We start from the raw sequence: 22,073 nt of genomic DNA, 5'->3' as shown, positions 1-22,073 counted from the left end.
CAGAAACCAAACCCTGCAGGAACCTTGATTTTGGACTTCCCAGCCTCCAGACAGTAAAATAATACTTTTCTGTTGTTTAAGTCGTGCACTTTCTGGCATTTTGTTATGGTAGTCTGACTCCATGAACCCCAGAGTCATTCTGACATCTGAGGAGAGGGATGAAGGTATCAGTGAGTCACTAGGGACAAGAGGAGGAACCCCAGACAGTATGGAGTTCAAGATGGTACCTACGAATTTATGATGACACTGATGTTTCTGACTACACGAGTTCCCCCAGCCATGGTTAGCTGCCTTGGTGCAGGTATGGTCAGATATGGAATTTAGTGAGAAGCAATACAGCAAAACAGCTAAGTTAAAACTTCTGGAATCCGCCTGTCTAAATTATAATCCTGGTACTGTATTTGCAAGATCTGGAACTTTGAGTATGCATCTTAATCTCACTAGTCCTCAGCCTTTTCATATGTAACAGAGGTATCAAGTGGTACCAACACCTGGGATTATTGAGGTAATTCAGTGAAAATGCATATGTAAAAAAACTTGATACCTAGTAGGGATCGAGTGGACAATATGTCGTGTCTTTAGAGGCAGAGCAGAACTTTTACTGAGCAAGAGCAGTAAGAAGACTAAGAGAGGTGATGGAAATGTTGTTCCGTGACAAATTAAGCTAGACGTGAAGGAGAGTAAAGACAGAGCTGAAAACCCACCCACCGGCAGACTGAAGGTCAGAGTCCAAAAGAAGCAAGCACTGTTGTAATGGGAGATAATGAACAGTTTGATTTCAAGTGAAATGATTTCAAGTGAAAACAACTGAAATTATTTCTCCCCAAAATGAATTTTCTAATATGTAAGTATGGTCCCTGACCTCAGTTGGGACTTCCAGGTATCATTAACCTGTGAATGAGGAAACTCCCTCCTGAACTCCAGTCCTTAAGGGTAAACTCAAGTGGTTCCTCCTTCTACCTGGAAAGGTACAGGTGTTTTTGCTGTACATTAGGAAGAGGGAACTGATATGAAAAAACTCCAAATATTTATTTAGCGACTACTGTGACTGTAGATGGGTTCAGGGAGACCAAGATCTGTAAGAAATGACCATTTCCCTACACCATCTATAATAAAGTTACAGGATGGGGTGAAGATAGAGACATATAAAGATAAACTAATACAAGGCAACTTACAGACTTCCTAAATTGGGGCTTTTGATCACATAATAGAGGAAAAATTAAGTCTGCTTTGGGAATCAGAAAAAATAATCTACACTTTTATTTTCAACATTTATTCTATTGCACTTTGCAGATTAGAATGTGTGCTCTCATGATCATCACACTTGTGTATTTCTTCCTGAGATTCTTAAAACACTGCTTCTGGTTTGGTCAGACTTACTCATTTAAAAAGACTTGAAGATATTATACCATTTGAATGGTTTCCTATGAAAGGACAGGGGGAACAGGAACAAGAAATGGGCATAAAAATGAATGATTACATGAATGAATATTTTAATAAATGAAAGTAAAGATGGGTCTTGTTCAGGCCAATCATGATAGTGAGACATGAACTAAGGAGTGCAATTAATGTAACACTCTATTATATTACAACTGAGGTCTTAAAACAACATCAAAAACAAAACCAAAACATGAAAAAGGCAAAATCTCTTTTACTATCACATGTTACTCATTGTGCTAAGCACAGGGAATACAAAGATAAAAATGTTTCAAATGTCTGTTCCACAAACACCAAATATTGCTGGGCACCAATACTCCCTGCATATCACACCAAAAAAAGGATATTCTTGATGCTAAATAAGTCTTTGGAAAGGAGAAATTTTTCATGAGATGTCATATTTCAGCTATTTACAAAATGAGCCAGAATTTTGGATGTGTATCCCACATGAAAAGGGAATCTTTTATAATGATTGTTCCCCATTTCTAATTTAATATTTTCAAAACAGACATGTGTCACAAAACTAAAACTAGTCATTTGTGGTAGACATCCAATGGCTTTTTTCCTCCCCACTTTTACCTAAATAGTATTTCAAAAGCATTTTAGCAAAAAATTAGGATTCCTGCAGTGTCTGCCAAATATCAAGAACTTAGTTTGATGAATGAGTTAGGTGTAGTGGTAGTTTTTAGGAATTATTAAACTCCAAAGATGACTTTTTCTTCTCCAGGGAGTATACCTAATGGTACTAGAGGATGTAACTTGACACAAATTCTACCTTTGAGGACAGAAACTGGTTCCAATCAGGATTACTGGGTAAGTTTTATGAGTAAAAGAATTATATTTGTTTCTAACTTTACATAAACATATAATTTGGGGGATTTAAAATTTTGATTTTTTTTCATTTTCAGATATGTAGCAGTAACTACTCTCTCCTGAGGAACTGAAATAATATAAAAACAGGCTTCCTAGCAGATTTGTACTTCACAATCCTACTATATGATGCAAAGAAAGACTGGAGATTGAACAAATGCAGGCTGCACGCATTGTTCAAGTTAAAAGTACAAAATAAGTCTCCATAATCTAAAACACAGTTTTCCTGTTTTTTCAAGCATGCTCTAAGAAATGTTATTGGAACTGAGCTCTTACCATGAACATTGAGGTTAAAATATTTTTTGGCACTTCCAGCCGTGTTCTCAGCAACACACACATACCTGCCGATATCTGTTATTTGAGTGTTTAGAATCTAAGGGGAAAAAATGAAGAAATTCCAACTGAAATTTTTAATAAAGCAACTTTTCATAATGAGCATTACATTTCAGACTAAACAACACATATTCTTTCTGGTTGATACCAGCTGAACACAAGATAAAGAAATTTCTGAATATAATAGTGCTGATGCTAGCTTTTTTTGGTCAGGTCAAATATTTACAAAGATTTCCAATCAGAAAAGGTAATTTTAAACATATTTGTTAAATGCTGACTACAAAAATTTCCCCAATTATTCTTCCTCATCCCTATCACACCCCTGGCAACATGACTTTGAAGCTCCTTGCATTTCAGAGGGGGAGCAAAATGCAGAATTCATGTCCGTCTTGGGTTGGCTCTGACCAGCACAATGCCATGAAAAGAGACAGTGTGTGTCTGAAGAGGTCTAGTGCCTTTCCTCACTCTTTTGGAACTCCGCTACCACCATGTGAGAAAGCCAGGACTAGCCTGTTAGAAGGTAAGAGAATCACAAGGGGTCAAAATCAGCTCAGTTATTACAACAGAGGCCTGGATAAGTGCCAAGAGCCCAGCCAAGACCAGCGGACCACTCACTCAATTCACAGCATGCAGACACACTTGAGACCAGAAGAATTACCCAGCCAGCTAGAAGACTTATGAACTAAATAAATGCTTATTGTTTTAGGTTATTGTCTTGGAGTACTTTATGCAGCAATAATTAGCTAATAATAGCATTTGTATTTATTTTATTAGGCAGGAATTTCTATCCATCTATATATCTTTTGGCCTAAGACACAGAAACATTTAAATATTTTGATAGAGGTGACATCAAAATATTTGTATGACATCAAATAGATACAATCACAATGTTTAGAAGATACTTTGAGAATTCAAGGTTATTTATAGGCGCTAAAGCTGGTTCTTGTGTGTGTATGTGTGTGTGTGTGTGTGTGTATGTCTGTGTCTGTGTTTTTTAAAGACAGGAACATATCATAAGGTATGTCCTGTGTTGGACACATCTGTTACGCTTAGATTCTTGGGTTCACAGAATATCACTTATTGGTCAAAAATAAGCTATTAAATTGTGTCTTAACAAAAGAGTTGGTGTTATTTCTATAAATAAATGTCTTCTTATAAATTTATTCTATAAATAAATGTCTTCTCTTAAGACATTTAAGAAAAAAATAGAGACATGGTCATTAGTGAACAATTCAGGATATTTATGTGGTTTCCATTATTTATTATCAATTCTTTATTAATACAGGGGAAGTTTTAATCTGCAGTGAACCCAGTGCCACCTAGGATTTTATCATCAGAACTATGCAATTGAAAGGATTATACTAATTATAATGTGGCTTTTATCACAAAGGACATCTTGTGGCAAATTCAGTGTGCATGTGTTGAATGTACAATTTTTATAAGAATTCACACAGAAATGTTAGCAGTGGTCACCTCTGAAAGACAAATGCCCTATGATTTCACTCATATGTGGAATTTAAGAAACAATTAAAATCATCATAGGAGAAATAAGACAGAGGCAAACCAAGAAACAGACTCTTAACTATAGAGAATAAACTGGTGATTACCAGAAGGAGGGGTGGTGGGGGGATGGGTGAAACTGATGATGGGGATTAAGGCGTGCACTTGTGATGAGCATTGGCTATGTATGGAAGTGTTGAATCACTCTATTGCACACCTAAAACTAATATAACACTGTCTGTCAACTAACTGGAATTTAAATAAAAACTTTAAAAAAAAAAGTGGTCACCTCTGGTGGGGGAATAAAATAAAGAATTTTCTATTCTTACAGTTAGTTATTTTTACAAATATAATACTTATAAACCAATAAAATTACTTTTAAAAGTAAAAAACGACTTAGGAAATACAAAGCCAAATAAAAATAAGATATTATACTTGTACCTGCAGAATTCTTCCATTAGATAGAAAGTTATGATGCCCATCTTCTTGCAAAGGTTGCCCATCTTTTTGCCAGGAACTCCTTGGCGCCGGGTTGCCACTGGATAAACACTCCATCAGTGTGCTCTTATTCACCAGCACGGTGACTTCTTCGGGGAGATCACTATTTGCTCCCTTAATAACTGGAGGCACTAATAGATGATTGCAACAAAGAGGTAATGACAGGAAATAAGGTCTTTTCTCAATTATTCTACTTTTCTAACAGCTTTAAAAAGCATGGGATGATAATAGAGGAGCAAAGATGAAGACGAAACCAAGATCGTTGAATCACATTTTACACTAATAAATTGGGGTGGTAATAAAAATTGTGTGAATTTGGATTTACCTAGCCTGGACTAACCCCTTCTACAGTTTTCATTCCCATTTAGCTCAATCACTAACCCTTCCCAATTTATCTGACCTTGCTTCTCTCTCAGTTCCTTGAACTATGTCTTCTGGGTTTTCAAGCATATGTGTAAGTAGCACTTGCATGAATGAATATTTAAGTCTATTTGGTCATGTAGACAAGCCAGATAAATCCCATCTTTAGAGTATATTTGGAATGTACAGATTTGGTCTCATTTGCAAGGGAATTATCTGGGCTACTTAAATGTGTTTCCCTAGCCCCAGTATCAGTGTATCAGCATCACCTGGGAGCTTGTATAGAGGTGCAAATTTGGGGCCCACTCAGATCTCCTCAATGGGCATCTCTAGAGGGCCCAAGAAATCTGTGTTTGAACAGGAGATCCTTATGTATCCTCATGTTTGAGGAGTTGCATTCTAGATTTTTCTACATATATTCATTTTCATTTAAAACGATACCATAGAATCCAGGTACATATCTATCTTATGTTAGACTAGTCAGTTATGAAAAATCACACATTACTCATAAAATTTTAAAAAATGGAAATTTTACACAAACTAGAAACATATGTGTTGGCTGCTGTTATCAATGTAGAAATTCATTTTCAAAGTGAATAATCATTTTATTTTATTTGGAAAGCTTAGCTATTCTGTTTCACTCTCTTAAAATGTACCATATCTTTAGCAATCAGCAAAGACTATATATTAATGTACATGCAGTCCTGTGGTATTTGGGTCTTTCGAAAACTAAATTGGAAGTTTGTAAAGAAAATAATCAAGGCTACAATGTACATAATAGAATTTCAACGTTATTTTAGATACAAATTTTCACAGTCAGGGTCATATGATTTTTACTATACTCTAGGTAACATAAAATATAACTTGAACTGCAGATTAGTAGATAATAAACTTGAACTTCAGATTAAATGAGCCTATCACTAACCTCAATACCATGAAATCTCATCAAATGTTGGAACATAAAGATTCAATGTTTTGCTCAACTTCTGCCTGGAACTGAACTATTAGGAGGGAACAGGAGGTGGTCTACAGGTCCAAGGTTTGACCTGTATAGGCCTCCACCAAAGCCTTTGGTCTGACCTGCCCTCCTGCAGCCATGCCCCAGCAGCTGGCTTACACACTCAGAATTATTCTCAGTAGAAAAAGGTGGAGTAGCATGTAGGAGCTGAGCACCAAACACTGTGAAACATACCTAATGTAGACAGATTTTTGGGCCCAGTTCATTTTTCTTGTTCCACCTCTCTAAACTCATCTCTAACATGCTTTCCAACTTCCTCTTAATTAAAATGGCCTGAAGGGATGAACATCTACCTTTAACTACCCAATCCCTAGGTCCCATTTCAATTTCATTGATTCCCAGTCCCTCTCAAACCGTATAATCTTGCTTCTTTATCAGATCCTTCTACTCTGGCCTAAACTAAACTCTTTCCAAACTTAAGTCAAATTTAGTCAGGTTGTCTAGGATAGTTCACTGTTCTTGGTGATGTTAGCACTGTTAATTAGTTAGTTAATTAATCATTTTCTCTTCCTTTTTTCTTCTCCTTATCACTATCTTATAGACTTTAAAATCTATGTTGATGCCTCATCCCACTCTGATTAGTTTCATCTCTACTCCATGTCAGTCAGCCCTACACAGCCATACTTTGGACCATTCAATATGAACACCTCTTTCTTTTGCAAGTTATAAGCTCTCTGAAGAAGAACTCATGTCTACTGTAGTCACTGCTGTATCCTCAGTACCTAGCACAGGTTCCTCATCCATAGTTTAGTAATTAATAGATAATTGTCAAATATATGATTTTTTTGAACTCCAATGTTTTCTTTCTTCTACCTCTTTTCAGGTTTCCTTCATAAGCTGCTCTTTGTTTGCACTGACAGCTCTAGCCCTCCTACTCCTTCCCCACTTACAATCAGCCCATTGGCCTCCTTCTATCACTTTTCCTCTTACCCTGCCCAGACCTCACAGGGGTCATTTCAGTGACTCTCTGTCTTGCTGCACATTCTATGGTCTTTCACCGTCCAGCACTTCCACCATATACTTGGTTACCTTGTGGCACAACCCCGCCTCACCCAGATGGAGCACACTATTTTTGTTTCCTCTGCCCCTCCTGGTTACTAGGAATGCTGTAGAAGAAAGGGTGGCTTCAGGAAGGAAAAACTGAGCCAAATGGCTCCAACTTCAACAGCTGACTGTCTGTCACATCCTCCATGATGGTGATCACTAAACTTTTCTGTTTTTCACAAGACCAACCATCCCACCACTGTTTATCTTGCTCTTATACTAAATGAAAAGAACTAGATACATGTGATATGTATTTCCACATTTCCCTCCTAACCATTTTGATGAATGGCAATTCATTTCCACGAAAGTCTAATTAACCCCTCTTGGTTCTTTGATTGCATTTTTCACCTGTTCTGAGACCTGGATCCATGAATTCCTGAATCTCTCCCATTCCCCCCCACCCTGCACTTTGAAAATTTAATTTGTCCCTTTCTATTGGATCATTTTCTTGTAAGCAAGCTCAAATCTTTATTAAATATGTTTCCTCAAACAAACTGTCTATCCTAAAACTCTACTCCATCTCTTCTGTCCTCTGCAAAATATCTTAAGAGTACTTTATATGTGTTTCCTTTTCTTTCTGATTAGTTTCTCCAGATGTATCCTTTTGTCCTGTGGCTTTGAACCACACCATAGTATCTAAATTGATCTTTTGGATTTTATCAATGATTTCTCAGTTTTTAAGCCAAATGGACATTTTCAGTTTTTATTTTCTTAAATTTGCTTTAGCATCCAATACTAGATCTGCCTCTTGATAGCTTTTTCCATGCTTTGGATTCTTTGACATGGAATAGTACGTAGTTTACTGCTTTTCATGGACTTCTCAGATTGTTTCTCCTCTGTTTTCCTTTTCCTTTCTCCTACTTGTTAATGATCCCTCCAAGAACTTGTTAATCTATTTTATCTATAATTCTTGCTGTTGGAAATCTCATGCCCTTGAATATTTGTGGATAGCTCACAAATCTACATTCTTAATTCAGCCTCTTTCCTGTGTTTAAGTTTCTGATTTTCAATGGCCCCTTCAATATTATCCCCAAGTATCTTGTAACATGTTGAATTCAACATGTCTAGAATAAAATTGACTTCCTTTTGCCCAAATAATGTTTTCCTAGGTCTTCTATTTTTTTTTTTTTATTCTTGCCACCATTTTCTTAATCACTCAGAATAAAAATCTCAGCGTCATCTCATGCTCTGAGATAAGTGCCTAATATTTCTGTATTACTTTATAACTTCCTCTGGAAACTCTTTCATGCTGATTGGTTCCTATATATTCCCAGTGCTACTTCTCTAGATCAGTCTCTTCTAATGGAGGCAGCTATTTCTTTCAGCTTCCAGCAACATCACCTCTCTTTCCCCTTAAAGGTACCATAGTTCTTCTACTCGCAGTTCATACATTCAGAGAACAATGTAGTCTAAGCGTAGGCACAGAAACTAGGCCTTAAAACAGGCCATTTAGCTTCTATAATTGGTTCAGGGATAGAACTGTGGTTCATGCTTGGCCAATTAAAGCCATGAAAATCCAATCTAGGACTTCAGCTGTAAATACTAAGAAAAGCTTTCATTTGGATATGAAATTAGAAGGATGTAAGACAAGAGCCACTGGGGACCAACTCATCATTCCAGGTTATCTCCCACCTGAGAGTGATGCTTATAATAGAGAAGAAACCAAGAGAAAGAGGAAGGTTAAGTCTGCTTGGCCTCTGTGAGCCACAGAAGTCAGGTATAACTGTAGTCAGCTTACCCTGAGACTCTAGGTTCATGAGTCAATGGATTCGCTTTTTTTTAAGTTTAAGCCAGTTTGTTATCCGATATTTCAAGAGTCCTATCTAACGTGTTCTCAATTTGCATAAGATGATTAATTCCTCAGTAGAACTATCACTTTCTGATCATCTTTATAACTTAAAAGAGCTTAATGCAATATCTTGCAAACATGGGTTCCTGAAAAAAATTCTTTGAGTGAAAGAATGCATGACAAAGAAAAGAAAAACTCACAGAGTACACGAACGTCATACTGAAGGGAATCTTCTCCTGCTTCGTTCACAGCCACACACATATACCGACCCGCATCTTCTACTTTGGCCCGGGGAATCTGCAACACTCGCCCTCCTGAAAACATATCCCCATATAATTACTTCTCTAAATCCTACTGGTCATAAACAGAGAAGAATTTTTCAGGTCTAATGACTTCCTTACATTTTCTTTCAGGGTTCTTATTTCATCTAATAGTTCAGTTTTAATCCCATATACCCTTGTATAACAAACACTGCATTATTGAAAAGTGGTCCAATATATGAATCAGATCTCCTGAGAGATAAATAGCTTGTGTAGATTCTTCACAAGTGGGTAATATTGCTCCATGCCTCTCATCATATTCCATGGGGGATTGTTACTATGCAGTGACTTCTTGAATTTACAGTTTTGAATACATGTAAAAGAAGTTAACATTGCTTGATGCAGGTATACGTTTGAGAAAGCAGTAGCCAGGGATGCAAAAGGTATAAAGTATATTATTATACATATGATTTTAAAAGAATAACTCTGAATATTTAAAAAATTTTTCATATTGATATAATTTCAAATTCAAAGAAAAGTTTCAATAACTGTATAAAAATTTTTCACCTGTTTATCAATTATTTATATTTCACCCCACTGGTTTTATCTCATATATATATATATATATATATATATATATATATATATATATATCCCTTGTTTTATCTTATATATATTTACTTATTTATTTGTATATAAAAATTTTTTCTCAACTGTTTAAGAGTAAGTTGGAAACATGGTGCCCCTTTACCCCTAAATATTGATAAATCTGTATTTCATAAGGACAAGAATAATCCCTTACATAACTATAGTATAATGATCAAAATCAGGAAATTTAAAACCAACACAAAACTACTAATGAATTCATAATCCATATTCAAATTTCATTATTATTAGAATCTTTTATAAATATTTTCCCCCAAGCCTAGATCCAATTTTGGATCACATATCACAACATTTAGCTGTCATGTGTATTTAGTCACATTTTAAAAACTTTTTTCAAGACATCTTGTATTCAGTTGATATCAAATCTGCACATCATGAAATATGCTGACCTTAGGTATACAACTTGGTAAATTTTGACAAGCTTATTTGATATTTGTTAAAATTAAATAGAAGCCTTGAAAAGATTATGATTCTACAATAATTTAATCATCCTTTTCTACCAATAAACCATGTGACAACTAAAGTATTTGAAACTAATAATCATAACTATTGATTTATGATTAATGTATTTAATAAAGTTAATAGTAACTTTTTACAAATATATTTTAGAATCTATCAATAATGTGTGGAAACCAAATTGATGATCTCATCACATTATTAGAGAAATTGAGCTTCATGGAAGCCAAAGGAGTTCTTCTTTTTTTTTTTTTTTTTTAATTTTATTTATCCATTTGAGTGAGAGAGAGAGAGAGAAAGAGTGAGAGAGAACAAGGGAAGGAAAGGGTCAAAGGGAGAAGCAGACTTCCCGCTGAGCAGGGAGCCCAATGCAGGACTTGATCCTGGGATTCCAGGATTATGACCTGAGCTGAAGGCAGTCACTCAACCAACAGATCCACCTAGGTGCCCAGCCAAAAGACTTCTTAAGTTGACAGAACGATCCTGTAGTGGAACTGAAAATTACCTAAGGTATTCCAGCTATTGTTAAATTAGCCTAGACTCTTCTAGCTTGAAGCTACACAGAAACCACTGACAATATGGCAGCCTCTGTCAGTTACATTACATGGCCAGAAAGCTGATCAATTCAACTGGTCTAATAAATGAGGAGAAACATTTGGCAGAGACTCAGATTTTCACCCTGTTCATAGCGATCTTTACCTGGTAGAATCAACACTCTATCACTCGAGGTCAGAGGACGGCCATCTTTGTACCATGTCAGTGTAGGAGGAGGAGCAGCATTTGTTTCACAGTAAAGAGAAATTGGATTGTTGATGATTACATCCTTGGCTTCACCACTCCTGCCGGTATCCAGCATGTTTCCTATTTCCCAGAGTTTCTGAAAACTTGGAGGAACTATGGAGGAAAGATATGACATTTTAGACACATGTGAATGCTAGAGTTAATTAAACAAAGATCTTGACTGTATTTTCACAAGAATCATTAGTAAATGTAATAAATCAGACGATGTGAAAATATTTTCAAGTACTTATACACCTCCCAACTCTAGCCCTGAGCCGAAAAAGGTAGTAGACAGAAGTCAGCACTGGTTTTTATGTGGAAGAACAAGAAATATGGAGGGCAAAATGCCATCTTCATGCGTTGCACTCCCTGGTCCCTAGCACTTGGAAGACGAAGAGGTCTGTTCTCAGGGGTGATCCTACTCTAATATGCATGGATCAGGGGATGAACAGAGGCTCAACAGAGAGCATCAGCCAATCATCTGTCTTGAGCCTCTAGGAAGGCTAAAGAAGTTATGCTATCAAGATTAATAACTCCATCTGTAAAAACAATAGGGCATTCTCAAACATTTCTGAGGGACAAGCAGGAACTTTCTAGAAGGCCATTATCCTGCACATCAAAATCTTTAAAAGAGTACCTAACACTTGACCTAAAATTTCCATTATTAGCAACTTAGGAAAAACCACAGATGTGCAAAAGTTTTATGTATAAAGATGTTCAGTGAAGCATTACACGAGTAGGGAAAACTTGGAAACAACCTAGACATTCCACAATAGGAGTGTTGTTAAATATATATTTTAATACTCAACTGATAAAGTTGTACTTACAGCTATTAAAAAGCCGTACTTACAAGCTGTACTCACAGCTATTAAAAAGAATGTTTTACATAAGAGACCCTTAATCTCACAAAACAAACTAAGGGTTGCTAGGGGGAGAGGGATTTGGAGAGGGTGGTTGGGTTATGGACATTGGGGAGGGTATGTGCTATGGTGAGTGCTGTGAAATGTGTAAGCCTGATGATTCACAGACCTGTACCCCTGGGGCAAACAATACATTATATGTTAATAAAAATAATTAATTAAAAAATGTTTTAAAAAGCACATATAAAAGCACAAAAGTAACAGTATTAACAACATTGATACCAGGTACCACTTCGTAAATATTTTGCTACAAGTTTTACATACTTCTTGTTATTTAGTACTCACCACATTTTACAAGGCATTAATTTTAAAAGCAAGGAAACCAAGGCTTAGAATACTTTGGTAACTTGCTCAACTCAAAAACTCTGTAAGAGCTACATCATCATTTAATTTCAAGTCTGACCTCTTCAAATCATATATTTTACTATGCTTTCTTGCCTTCCAGGTAAACACTATAAAAAATACCTTCATGATAAAATGTTAGGGGAAAGCTAATGTAATAGAAAAGTCTGTATCATGTGATCTCAACTTGCAAATGAAGTGTACTTCACAAAAATATATCAGAAGGAAATGAAGTAACCCTGAATGATGGATTATTTTCTTCTTCGTCAATTTCTTAAATCCAAGTTTTCAATAATGAATTTTTACTATTGGTAGCAGAAAAAAATATATTTAAAATAAACCAAGTCAAATCTCTTCTTCATTGTTTTGAAAGATCATATAAGCTGAATTACATGCAAGAAGCATATTATTACCTTGTATATTCACATCAAAATCCAACTCATCTTCACCTGCAATATTAGATGCTACACAAGTATACCGTCCAGTATCTGATATCTGAGCCTCCTTTATTTGAAGTGTGTGTCCACTTGCAGCAATATTGACATGATCGTCTGATTTAAGGGGCTGTGATTTAATGAAATAATGTTACCTTGAAGTGCACTAAGAAATCATCTAAAACATCATACAGTTTGTACTTTTTAGGATTTTTAATAAATAAAAATAAAATTATATTTGAAATACTCAAGACAACAGTAATTCAATTAATTTAGTTTGATTAAATTTTTTTGAGTAATCACATTTTTATTTATTGAAAATACTGCTCATATACTTTACATCTGTGCTGGGTATTTCTGGGTGGTACATTTATATACCAAATGTATAAATGCATATTCTATGATTAAAAAACATTCTTAGGTATCATATCTATTTATCCATGTTGGAAAAATTTATTTTCAGCTGATCCTGTAGTGTAGTATAATTCTGTAGAAAATACTGGAGTTTTTAAATGAAAGATTGAGGGTATTAACCATCTGATTTGATCTATATATCACCATTGGTCATTCAGAAACATCATTATTTCATAAGTGGAAAATTTTAACCTAGGGATATTTATATTACAATGTTTGCTTTAAAGTATTACTATATTTAATGGTACATTAACATACAGATATTTGTATTATATTTTATTAATATCATCACTTAATAGGACATTTCTCATAAACACTCCCATTTACACTAAGTTCCCTCTTATTCCTTGAAGATATTAGCTCCTGGCTTACTGTCATTCCTTCTAATGATATTTTCTCATAATTCTTGGTGATTTCAACACCCACATAGACAGTTACCCAATGCTGTGTGTTCTCAGCATCTTGACCTCCTCTCTTCTTTTTTGTCCCCAATCCTCTGTCAGCCACTCAACCAGTCATCTTTGGCTTTATAATTACCAAGTGCCATATCCCAAAATCTCACTTTCAAGTTCTCATTCTCTGACCACCACTTCCTCACTCTCTAACTCACTTCCTCTAGCAACCCAAATCCAGTAGTTTTCTGGTGTCACGGGAGGATGCATAATCCACAGACCTTGCAATCTGTTCGCTGCCGCTCACTCTCCTCCTGCTCACTCTCCTCCTTGCATAAACCCTCAACTCCTTTTGCCCTCTTTCCCTTTACTTTATTCTTCTGGCAAAACTCTATCCCTGTTAATGCCAGTCTGTCCATTTTGAGCATTTTCTGGTCTATTCAAGGCTATCCTTCCAGCAACTATGCCCTCTTACACCTGTATTATTGGCAGTTGATTTCGTTCTGCTGGATGATTTCAATCTGCATACAATATACAGTAATTTTTCCCATAAAAAATAAAAACTGTTTACAATGGAGCCTACCTCCACATTTTTCTCCTATCCTTTATAGCCCATGGCTTTAAAATGGTTGCTACACCGGCTGGTTCTTTTGATCTTTCCTTGAATCTATTCTAATAAGAATTTTACCATCTCTACTTGACCAAATTCCATTGTCAAAGACCCCAACAACATCCATGTTTCTATACTCACTGGTCAATTCTCAGTTTTTATTTTACTTGATCAGTGGCATTAAACACAGTTTCACTTGTCTTCATTTCGAAAAACTTTTTTCCCCTATCTTTTGGGACATTTGACTCTCTGCCCCACAGCCTCTAAATGTAGAAGTCCCCGAGGACTTAACCCTCAGAACTCTTATCTATCTAAACTCACTCTCCTGTTGCTCTCATGCAAAATCTTGCACTCATCTTTGTCTCACAGTTTTCCCTCACATCCTGTTAACACCTTTGTCCAAGCAACTACCATCTTTCTTCTGGACCACTGAAATAATTCATATCTGGATCCTCTCTATCTTCTCTCAATACAGAAGGCAATGGAATCCTTTTTAAAACCTTAAGTCAGATCCTATCACTCTCGTGTTAAAAAATTTCCAGTAGCTTCCTATCAGAATACAGGCCAACTGGTCTACAAGGCAGTGTGATCTGCCTTCTCATTAATCTTACTCACAACTTCTGTGTTCCCATGGATCACTGAACTCCAGCCAAAGTGCCTCAGGGCCTTTGTCCCTGCTATCTCTCTACTTTGGAATATGTTCCCCTCAGGTATTCTGTGATGGTTGCTTCGTTTTCTTTGAGTTTCTGCTCAAATATCCCCTTATCAGTGAGACCTTCCACACATAAATAAAAGATCATCCTCCCATGCTTGTTACTCCTTTTCCCAACTGAATTTTCTCTATAACATTTAACCCATCTGGCACATTATATGTTGCACTGGTTTAGGTTTTTTCTCCCCAAACTTTACATGAGGAGAGATATTTGTCTGTTTCCTTCATAGCTGTATTCCCTGCACCTAAAATAGTGTCCAGAAATAGTATGTGCTTAGTAAACAACTTGGTAATTGATAAATCATTATTAACATTGTATCATTTAAGATAAAAATAATATAATTTAAATTTTTTATGGTAAAAGAAAAACTTCAGGACATAAAAACAAAACTCAAAGATTCCATTAAAACTTTTTGTGGGTAACAAGGCCAATATGTTTGGTGGGTTCTTCTCAAAAAACACCGTTTCACTGAAGTAGTGCTGCTTATCTGAAGAATAAAATAACAAAAGAAAGGATATGGAAAATAAACAAAAACTAGGTTTTGTTTGGGCCCTCATTTTAGAGAACCAATCCTAAACCCTGAAAAATTTAACAGTTTAACTAAAGCATCATAATTGGATTGATTTCAAAGTCTGGATTTGAAACTAATTTAACCATTCATTATGATATTAAGAAAAACAAAACTGTCTCATTCCTAACACAATTCTATCGTAAGCCAATTTTTATGTATGTGTGTGTTTGTGTGTATGTGTGTCTATGTGTAGTAATTAAGAAGAATAAAATAGGATTTAGGTAAAATTAAAAATAAAATAAAGAGATTTCAGAAGAGAATGGAATTAGTTGTTTCCAAGCAAATCATATAGAATTGATACTGTACAGTGAAGTGTACTTATAGTCAGAAAAGAAGCTATAAACAGAACATGGTGGGAGTTCCATATTTTTCCTTCTGCAATGGCTTCCAGATGAAACTTGCTTACTTTATAAGAGACGATTATTTTTTTCTAGCTGCCAGTGTTGGAAAATCTCTGTGATCTGAAAAAATAAAGCTATATCTTTTTGTGTCTTAATCATAATTCTGACCTGAACTTCTACAGCTGGAATTTAACTAGCCGTTTGGTTGACTATATGTATAACAGAACAAAGAGCAGCTTAGTTATGCTACATCTGTATTAAGCACAGTATTAACAGCAGTCCTCCCCCATTAAAAAAGAATCTATTTTGGTGTGTTTTTACACATATCTTTAAAACATGAATGGAAGAAAGTAATTTGAGGTGAGAAATAAGGATGTATGGTCTGAAATTCAGATCACGTAATTGAAGGATGTGCCTTTTATTTAAAGTTTCTTATTGCCTCCAGTTAATAGAATTGGGCACTTAATCACCACATTTAGCTATTTTTCTTCCTCTTGGAATATAAAACATGTTACCTTTTATAGAAGAACTAAAGGTGTTTAGAGAAAATTCTGAATAAATTCAGTACCCATGTTATACCTACCATTTTAATCTGGCTTAGCACTGTTCTCTGTCTCTTCTCTACAAAGTTTGCTTACTCTATAAAGCCACAGAATGCAAAAACTCTTCCCAAATGGGAAGGTGGTTGGATTTTCATACATGATTGCTAATGTCCACAAAAATAATCCCTCAAACTTTCCAGTGATGGAATAATGCTAAGTTTGTGAACATGGTTCAAGTTTCTTTGCAGTTTTCTACTCTAGGAGCACGGTTTTGTGCTAGTTATAAGGTGACATTGATTCCCTGAGTTTCTTGTGTTTGTATTTTTTTCTTCTCTTTTTAAAAATTTAATTGATCATTTTTGTTTTTCAGTAACTATTAGCAAAAGAGAAAATGTGTGACTGGCCTGTCCATCCTTGTACCAGCTGAGAGAGGCAGAAGGAATTGCATAAGCTTCACATTCCAAAGTCAGGGTATTGTTGACTTTGATCTTCACTTCTTTAGGGGAAAGACCCGGCCCCAGTAGGTCCCCTTTATTGATGATGGGTGGAACTGCATAAAAAACAAATATTTGTAGAGTTAAACACTGGTTCTTTTAAATACATGTTATAGGGACGCCTGGGTGGCTCAGTTGGTTAAGCAGCTGCCTTCGGCTCAGGTCATGATCCCAGCGTCCTGGGATCGAGTCCCACATCGGGCTCCGTGCTCAGCAGGGAGCCTGCTTCTCCCTCTGCCTCTGCCTTCCACTCTGTCTGCCTGTGCTTGCTCTCACTCTCTCTCTCTCTGACAAATAAATAAATAAAATCTTTTAAAAAAAAATAAAAAAATAAATACATGTTATATCTTAGAAATCACACTAAGGATGACTTAAGAAAACAAGGAAATAACTGAGGCATTGGCTATGCTCCCCTTTCATGATGGACCCAAGTTAGCATTTTGTGAAATGGTAACGCTCAGATACAGAATGTGAAGGAAAACAGCTTTCTCCCTTCATCATTTTAATAATGTCAGTGAGGCTATTGTCCTTCACAGAACAGCTACTTCCATTTTTTCAGGTTCCCAGAAACAGTCCAAGCATGACCTATAAAACACATTTGCTCAGTCATTAAAGGAACTGATTCAAAGAACAAAAGGCAATCAGAAAGATGCTCTTTCTTTTTAAAAAACAAAACCAAATCCCAAATCCTGAAATGTAGGTCCTATTAATGGTCATATTTACTTTGCTTTTTATGTATAGGTCAATGTACAGTGGATTAGCTCAAAGTCACTGATGAATTTATCTAAGGCTGTTGATTAGAACATATACACTTAAGTAACAATTTTGTGCACAGAAGTATTATAACTCAGCCCAGGGTATTCCCAGAAGGAAAAACAGAAATGTAAGAAAAGGGCCACTGACAACTTCTCCAGTAAGAGGTTAGGGAGCAGACTGAATGGGCTCTTCACATCTTAGAAGTTGAGGACATGGGTACAATGCTTAGTATGACTTCCATCTTAATGAAGCAAGCTACATAAACAATAAACTTCAATGATGAGTATAAGTAGTTATGAACTCATAATAAAAAACAAGATTGAAAAAGTTAGAAAATTTGAAGAAAATATGAAATGTAGTGTTCTTTGTGGGACTTACTGTAGACCTTTACTTCATAGTGCTTTATCATTTCCCCCGCCTCATTAGTGGCTATACAAGAGTATCTTCCAGCATTATCCTCCTGTGCATTTAGGATCTGCAGAGTCCTACCTCCTGAAAAATCATGAACACCAGAGAATCTCTGAAGTCATAGTCGCAACAGAGTATGTACAAAACACCAGGGTTTTTAGTTCTCACCATTAACATATTTCTTTTTCTATGTGCTAATTCTATACTAGATATTTGACACAAGACAAACTACAATATAGATGGGCACTGCATGGTGGACAAGGAGTCAGTAAGTCCTTGATGACCCTCTATGATAATGACTCTCATGTTCATCTTGACCCTCCCATGCCTCTGCACATACTCTGGCTAAGGTTTTTACTTCACTCTGTTCATAAATATATCTTCCACCTTAGTCATCTTCTTCTCATCTGACTCAAGATCAGTCTATCAGTAGAGACTGAACTTGCTAAACTCAGTTTGTATTATAGTACATTTCTCCTTAAAAATCTTCATTGGTTCCCAACTGACTAAAATATAAAGTCAAAACTCTTTAGTCCAGGCATTCAAAACATGATTCCAATGTTCCTTCCTGACCTTTTCTCCAACCCACCTCCCACCCTGCCACACACACACACACACACACACACACACACACACACACACACAGAGACAGACACACACACATACACACACATACACCGAAAATGTCCCCACTCAAGTGGAAGGTGGGAGTCTACCTATTATTACTTGCAACCAGACAGGCCTTTGTACATCTATGTGCCATTCTCACTTTGTACCTTTCCCATAGTCATCCTGAGGGATCTCAAATCACTCATTTTCAACCAACAAAATTCTATACGTTTCTTTAAGGGCTGGTTCAAGTTCCAACTGCAACAAAGCATTTCCTGGTCACTTCAGCCCACAGTGGTAATTCCATCTTTTGAATTTTTTATATAAAATTTGTCACTACCTCATTTATGAAGTCCCATGATTATTCATAATTCATGTTGTTAATTAAATTTTACACGTTATCTCCCTTCCATCTAAAAATGTAAATTTCTTAAAGCTGGTGATAATGCTTTTTAATTCTTTCTATTTTCATACATTTTGCCAAGTAGTAAAGAGAAGTAAATAAGCTATCTCAGTTTAAATACCAATTCTCCTTATGGTTCAATTCAACAAGAAATGAATTTCTACTCTTTTTGGTGTTCCACATTGTATTTTAATCAATTTACAAATTGTGGTATTTATTCACCTTTTATTTAGAAACATTATTGGTCTTCCAAAAAGTAATTCTACTTTAGATTATAAGATCTATATGAATAATTAAAAAATTAAAATGCCAGTAGTATAACATAACTAAGACACAAGTACTTTTATAAAAAGTTACTAGTGATTCTTTTTTTACAATAGTAGATGGCACAAATGTATCTTGTGCATCTAAAGTAAGCTAGTTACCTGGAAGAATACGAATATTTCGGTTGGATTCTAAAGGTGTTCCATCCTTAAACCAGGTGATGGTGGCTGGAGGATATGAATAAGCTTCACAGACCAAAGATGTGGGGCTGTTAAGGATTACGGTGACATCTTCAGGGCCACCGTCACTATCAATGCCAGCAATTGTAGGAGATACTGAAATAGATTTAAAATGTGATTAAAGAAATATGTTTAGAAGTTTCCTTATTTATGAATTTCTAAATTTCACTATACTTATTTTTTTTAGATTTTATTTATTCATTTGTCATAGACAGAGATAACAAGTAGGCAGAGAGGCAGGCAGAGAGAGAGAGGAGGAAGCAGGCTCCCAGCTGAGCAGAGAGCCAGATGTGGGGCTCGATCCCAGGACCCTGAGATCATGATCTGAGCTGAAGGCAGAGGCTTTAACCCACTGAGCCACCCAGGCACCCCTTCACTATACTTATTTGTATAATTCTATTTCCTAACAATTCCAGAAATAATTGGTTCTTATTCTACATGAAAGGAATGGAGTCATGGAGGAGAAAACACAGAAAAAAGGAATTATAATACAGCATAGTAGGGCAAAAATGAGAATTCTGGTATAGGATACATGGAGGCATAACATTCAGTTCCGTCCGAGGTGTGTGGTGAGAGGACTCTCATCAGGGAAGGCCTCCTAAAGGAAAAGATTGCAAAGTGAGCCTTAAAGGATTAGTGGTGGTTAAGTGAAAGAAGGGAAAACTTGTAGGAAGAAAGATCATATTGGGGGCAGAATAGTATAAACAATGAGGGGCAAGCAGGGAATATATTAAGGATAGATTCAAGGGGGTCAGTGTTGGAAGCGAGGGTAATGGAGACAAGTTCATTTATTCCACATAAGATAATGAGGGATCGAATTAAAGGAAGGCATAAAGAGGCAGGAGTGACTACAGAAAAATTTAGGATGTCAATTAGCGGCACCGGATGATAGAATTTGGAGGCAAAGGAAAACCAAAGTCAAAGATGACTTCTAGTTTTCTTGCTTGGGAATGTAGGTAAACTGCAGTGAAGCAATAAAAATAGAAAATATGGAAAGATCTGCTCATTTTGGAGGGAAGAAGTTTTGTTCAGTTCTGAGTATTTTGAATTTAAAGTGCTCATGAGAATTCCAGCTAGCAATGTCCAACAAGCAATTGCATATAGAAATCCAAACTTGGGAGAAAGATCTGGGTTGAGGTATGAATTTTAAAAGAAACTGTCTACAGAAGATAATAGTTAAACCTCGGAGAATTAAGCTTATTATTTGAAGACAATATCTAGAGTAAAATGAGCAGTGAAGTAATGACAAAATGCTAAGGTACCTAATGTTTGAGAGATGGATTACAGAGAAGTCCATAAAAGAGAGAGAAAAGAAGCCACCCAAAGTGTGCAAGGATAACGAGAGAACACTGTGAAGGAAAAGAAATAATGTCTAAAACATTAAAAAAGGATGGAGAAATATTTGTTGGATCAAGCAACAGGATAATCTTTGACACAAGCATTGAAGCATGGCATGGGGAAAATCCAATTTAGTGTGACAAGAAGGATAGACAAGGAATGGTTACAACATGAAGTCATGTAGAGAGTAGAAGGTGAAGCTGTAGGTAAGGTGGCTGGTGAGAATGACTGACATACCATGAGACAGGGTTAAGGACATAAATATGAGTAGTATCTGTGAACATGAAGGAGAACTCACCTTCTGGGGAAAAAAAGGGTAAAGACCTGAGTAGACCAGAAGTTGCAAAGGCACATACTTAAACAACCTCAACTTTATGAACTTTATGAAGATGGTGGAAGTCTTTGATTCAGATCCTTCAGTCTTCAATGAATAAGGGAGAATGACAAGAAACAGGGAAGTAACTAGGAAGTGGGGATTGGAGGGTGTGGTCAGATGGCATGACTTGGGATAGTTGGGATAAAGAAAAATGATCTCCACTGGAGAGAGCTCTAGGAAGCTAGTGTCTCTTAGGAAGAGTCAGATTGCAATTACAGCAAGAAGCTGGAGAGAATACTGAAACGGATTTCCAGAGTATAGGACAGAGTATAGGATTTGGATATGAGTTAGTACTGGGAAGTGAATAAGTGGTGAAAGGAAGGAGGCATGAGGAACTTAAAGCTCTAAGAGAGACAGTGAATGAGCTGCAGAAGAGGAGAGGAAATCCAGGGCTGAGCATTTGACTTTCATACCCTGATGGGTGTGAGGGAACACAGGTATCTTTTTAGGCAACTGACTCTTGAACTCCCAGTCATACTTATCCAGTATCTGTTATTCAATGCTCTGTCAGGTGCTGGGGCTAAATCCTTTACAAGGTAAAAGAGGTTCTGCCTTTTGGAGCTTATTTTTTTATATACCATCTATATATACTATTCATTTGACACTTATACATTATCTATTATTTTGATCTAATTTTTCTTGCATATGTATCTCTTCTCTTATATGGTAGTTTCCTATGCATAGGCCTGTATTTTCCCAAAAGAATCTGGGCAATATCTACAACAACCAATAAATAAAAATTGCAAAGCACTGCATACTCAAATGTAGGTTAGTTGATTCTAGTAGAACGAAAAGTATTTTGATATTAGTAATAAAATATAACACATTCAGGTGGGGCATTTTAAATTTCAAGACATGAGCAGAAATTAAAAATCCATTTTAATGTCATGCCTGAG

At 36.1% G+C, this 22,073-nt stretch overlaps 1 protein-coding gene across 4 annotated transcripts in view; it reads right to left on the bottom strand.

The window, feature by feature from the left end:
* HMCN1 (hemicentin 1) overlaps positions 1-22,073 on the bottom strand; it is a 474,548-nt gene that overhangs the window by 97,995 nt on the left and 354,480 nt on the right. For all 4 annotated transcript variants that reach the window (XM_032317251.1, XM_032317250.1, XM_032317254.1 and 1 more), the window contains 8 exons: positions 19,386-19,559; positions 17,919-18,032; positions 16,695-16,840; positions 12,687-12,837; positions 10,931-11,125; positions 9,050-9,163; positions 4,582-4,769; positions 2,584-2,680 (listed from right to left, as the gene is read on the bottom strand). In XM_032317251.1, coding sequence (XP_032173142.1) covers positions 2,584-2,680; positions 4,582-4,769; positions 9,050-9,163; positions 10,931-11,125; positions 12,687-12,837; positions 16,695-16,840; positions 17,919-18,032; positions 19,386-19,559 — 1,179 coding nt within the window. The remainder of the gene's footprint in view (positions 1-2,583; positions 2,681-4,581; positions 4,770-9,049; positions 9,164-10,930; positions 11,126-12,686; positions 12,838-16,694; positions 16,841-17,918; positions 18,033-19,385; positions 19,560-22,073) is intronic.

The sequence above is a fragment of the Mustela erminea genome, chromosome 17 (assembly GCF_009829155.1).
Source record: "Mustela erminea isolate mMusErm1 chromosome 17, mMusErm1.Pri, whole genome shotgun sequence".
Taxonomy (NCBI): domain Eukaryota; kingdom Metazoa; phylum Chordata; class Mammalia; order Carnivora; family Mustelidae; genus Mustela; species Mustela erminea.
The sequence above is the reverse complement of the archived record's forward strand: the minus strand, read 5'-3'. Positions and strand labels throughout refer to the sequence as shown.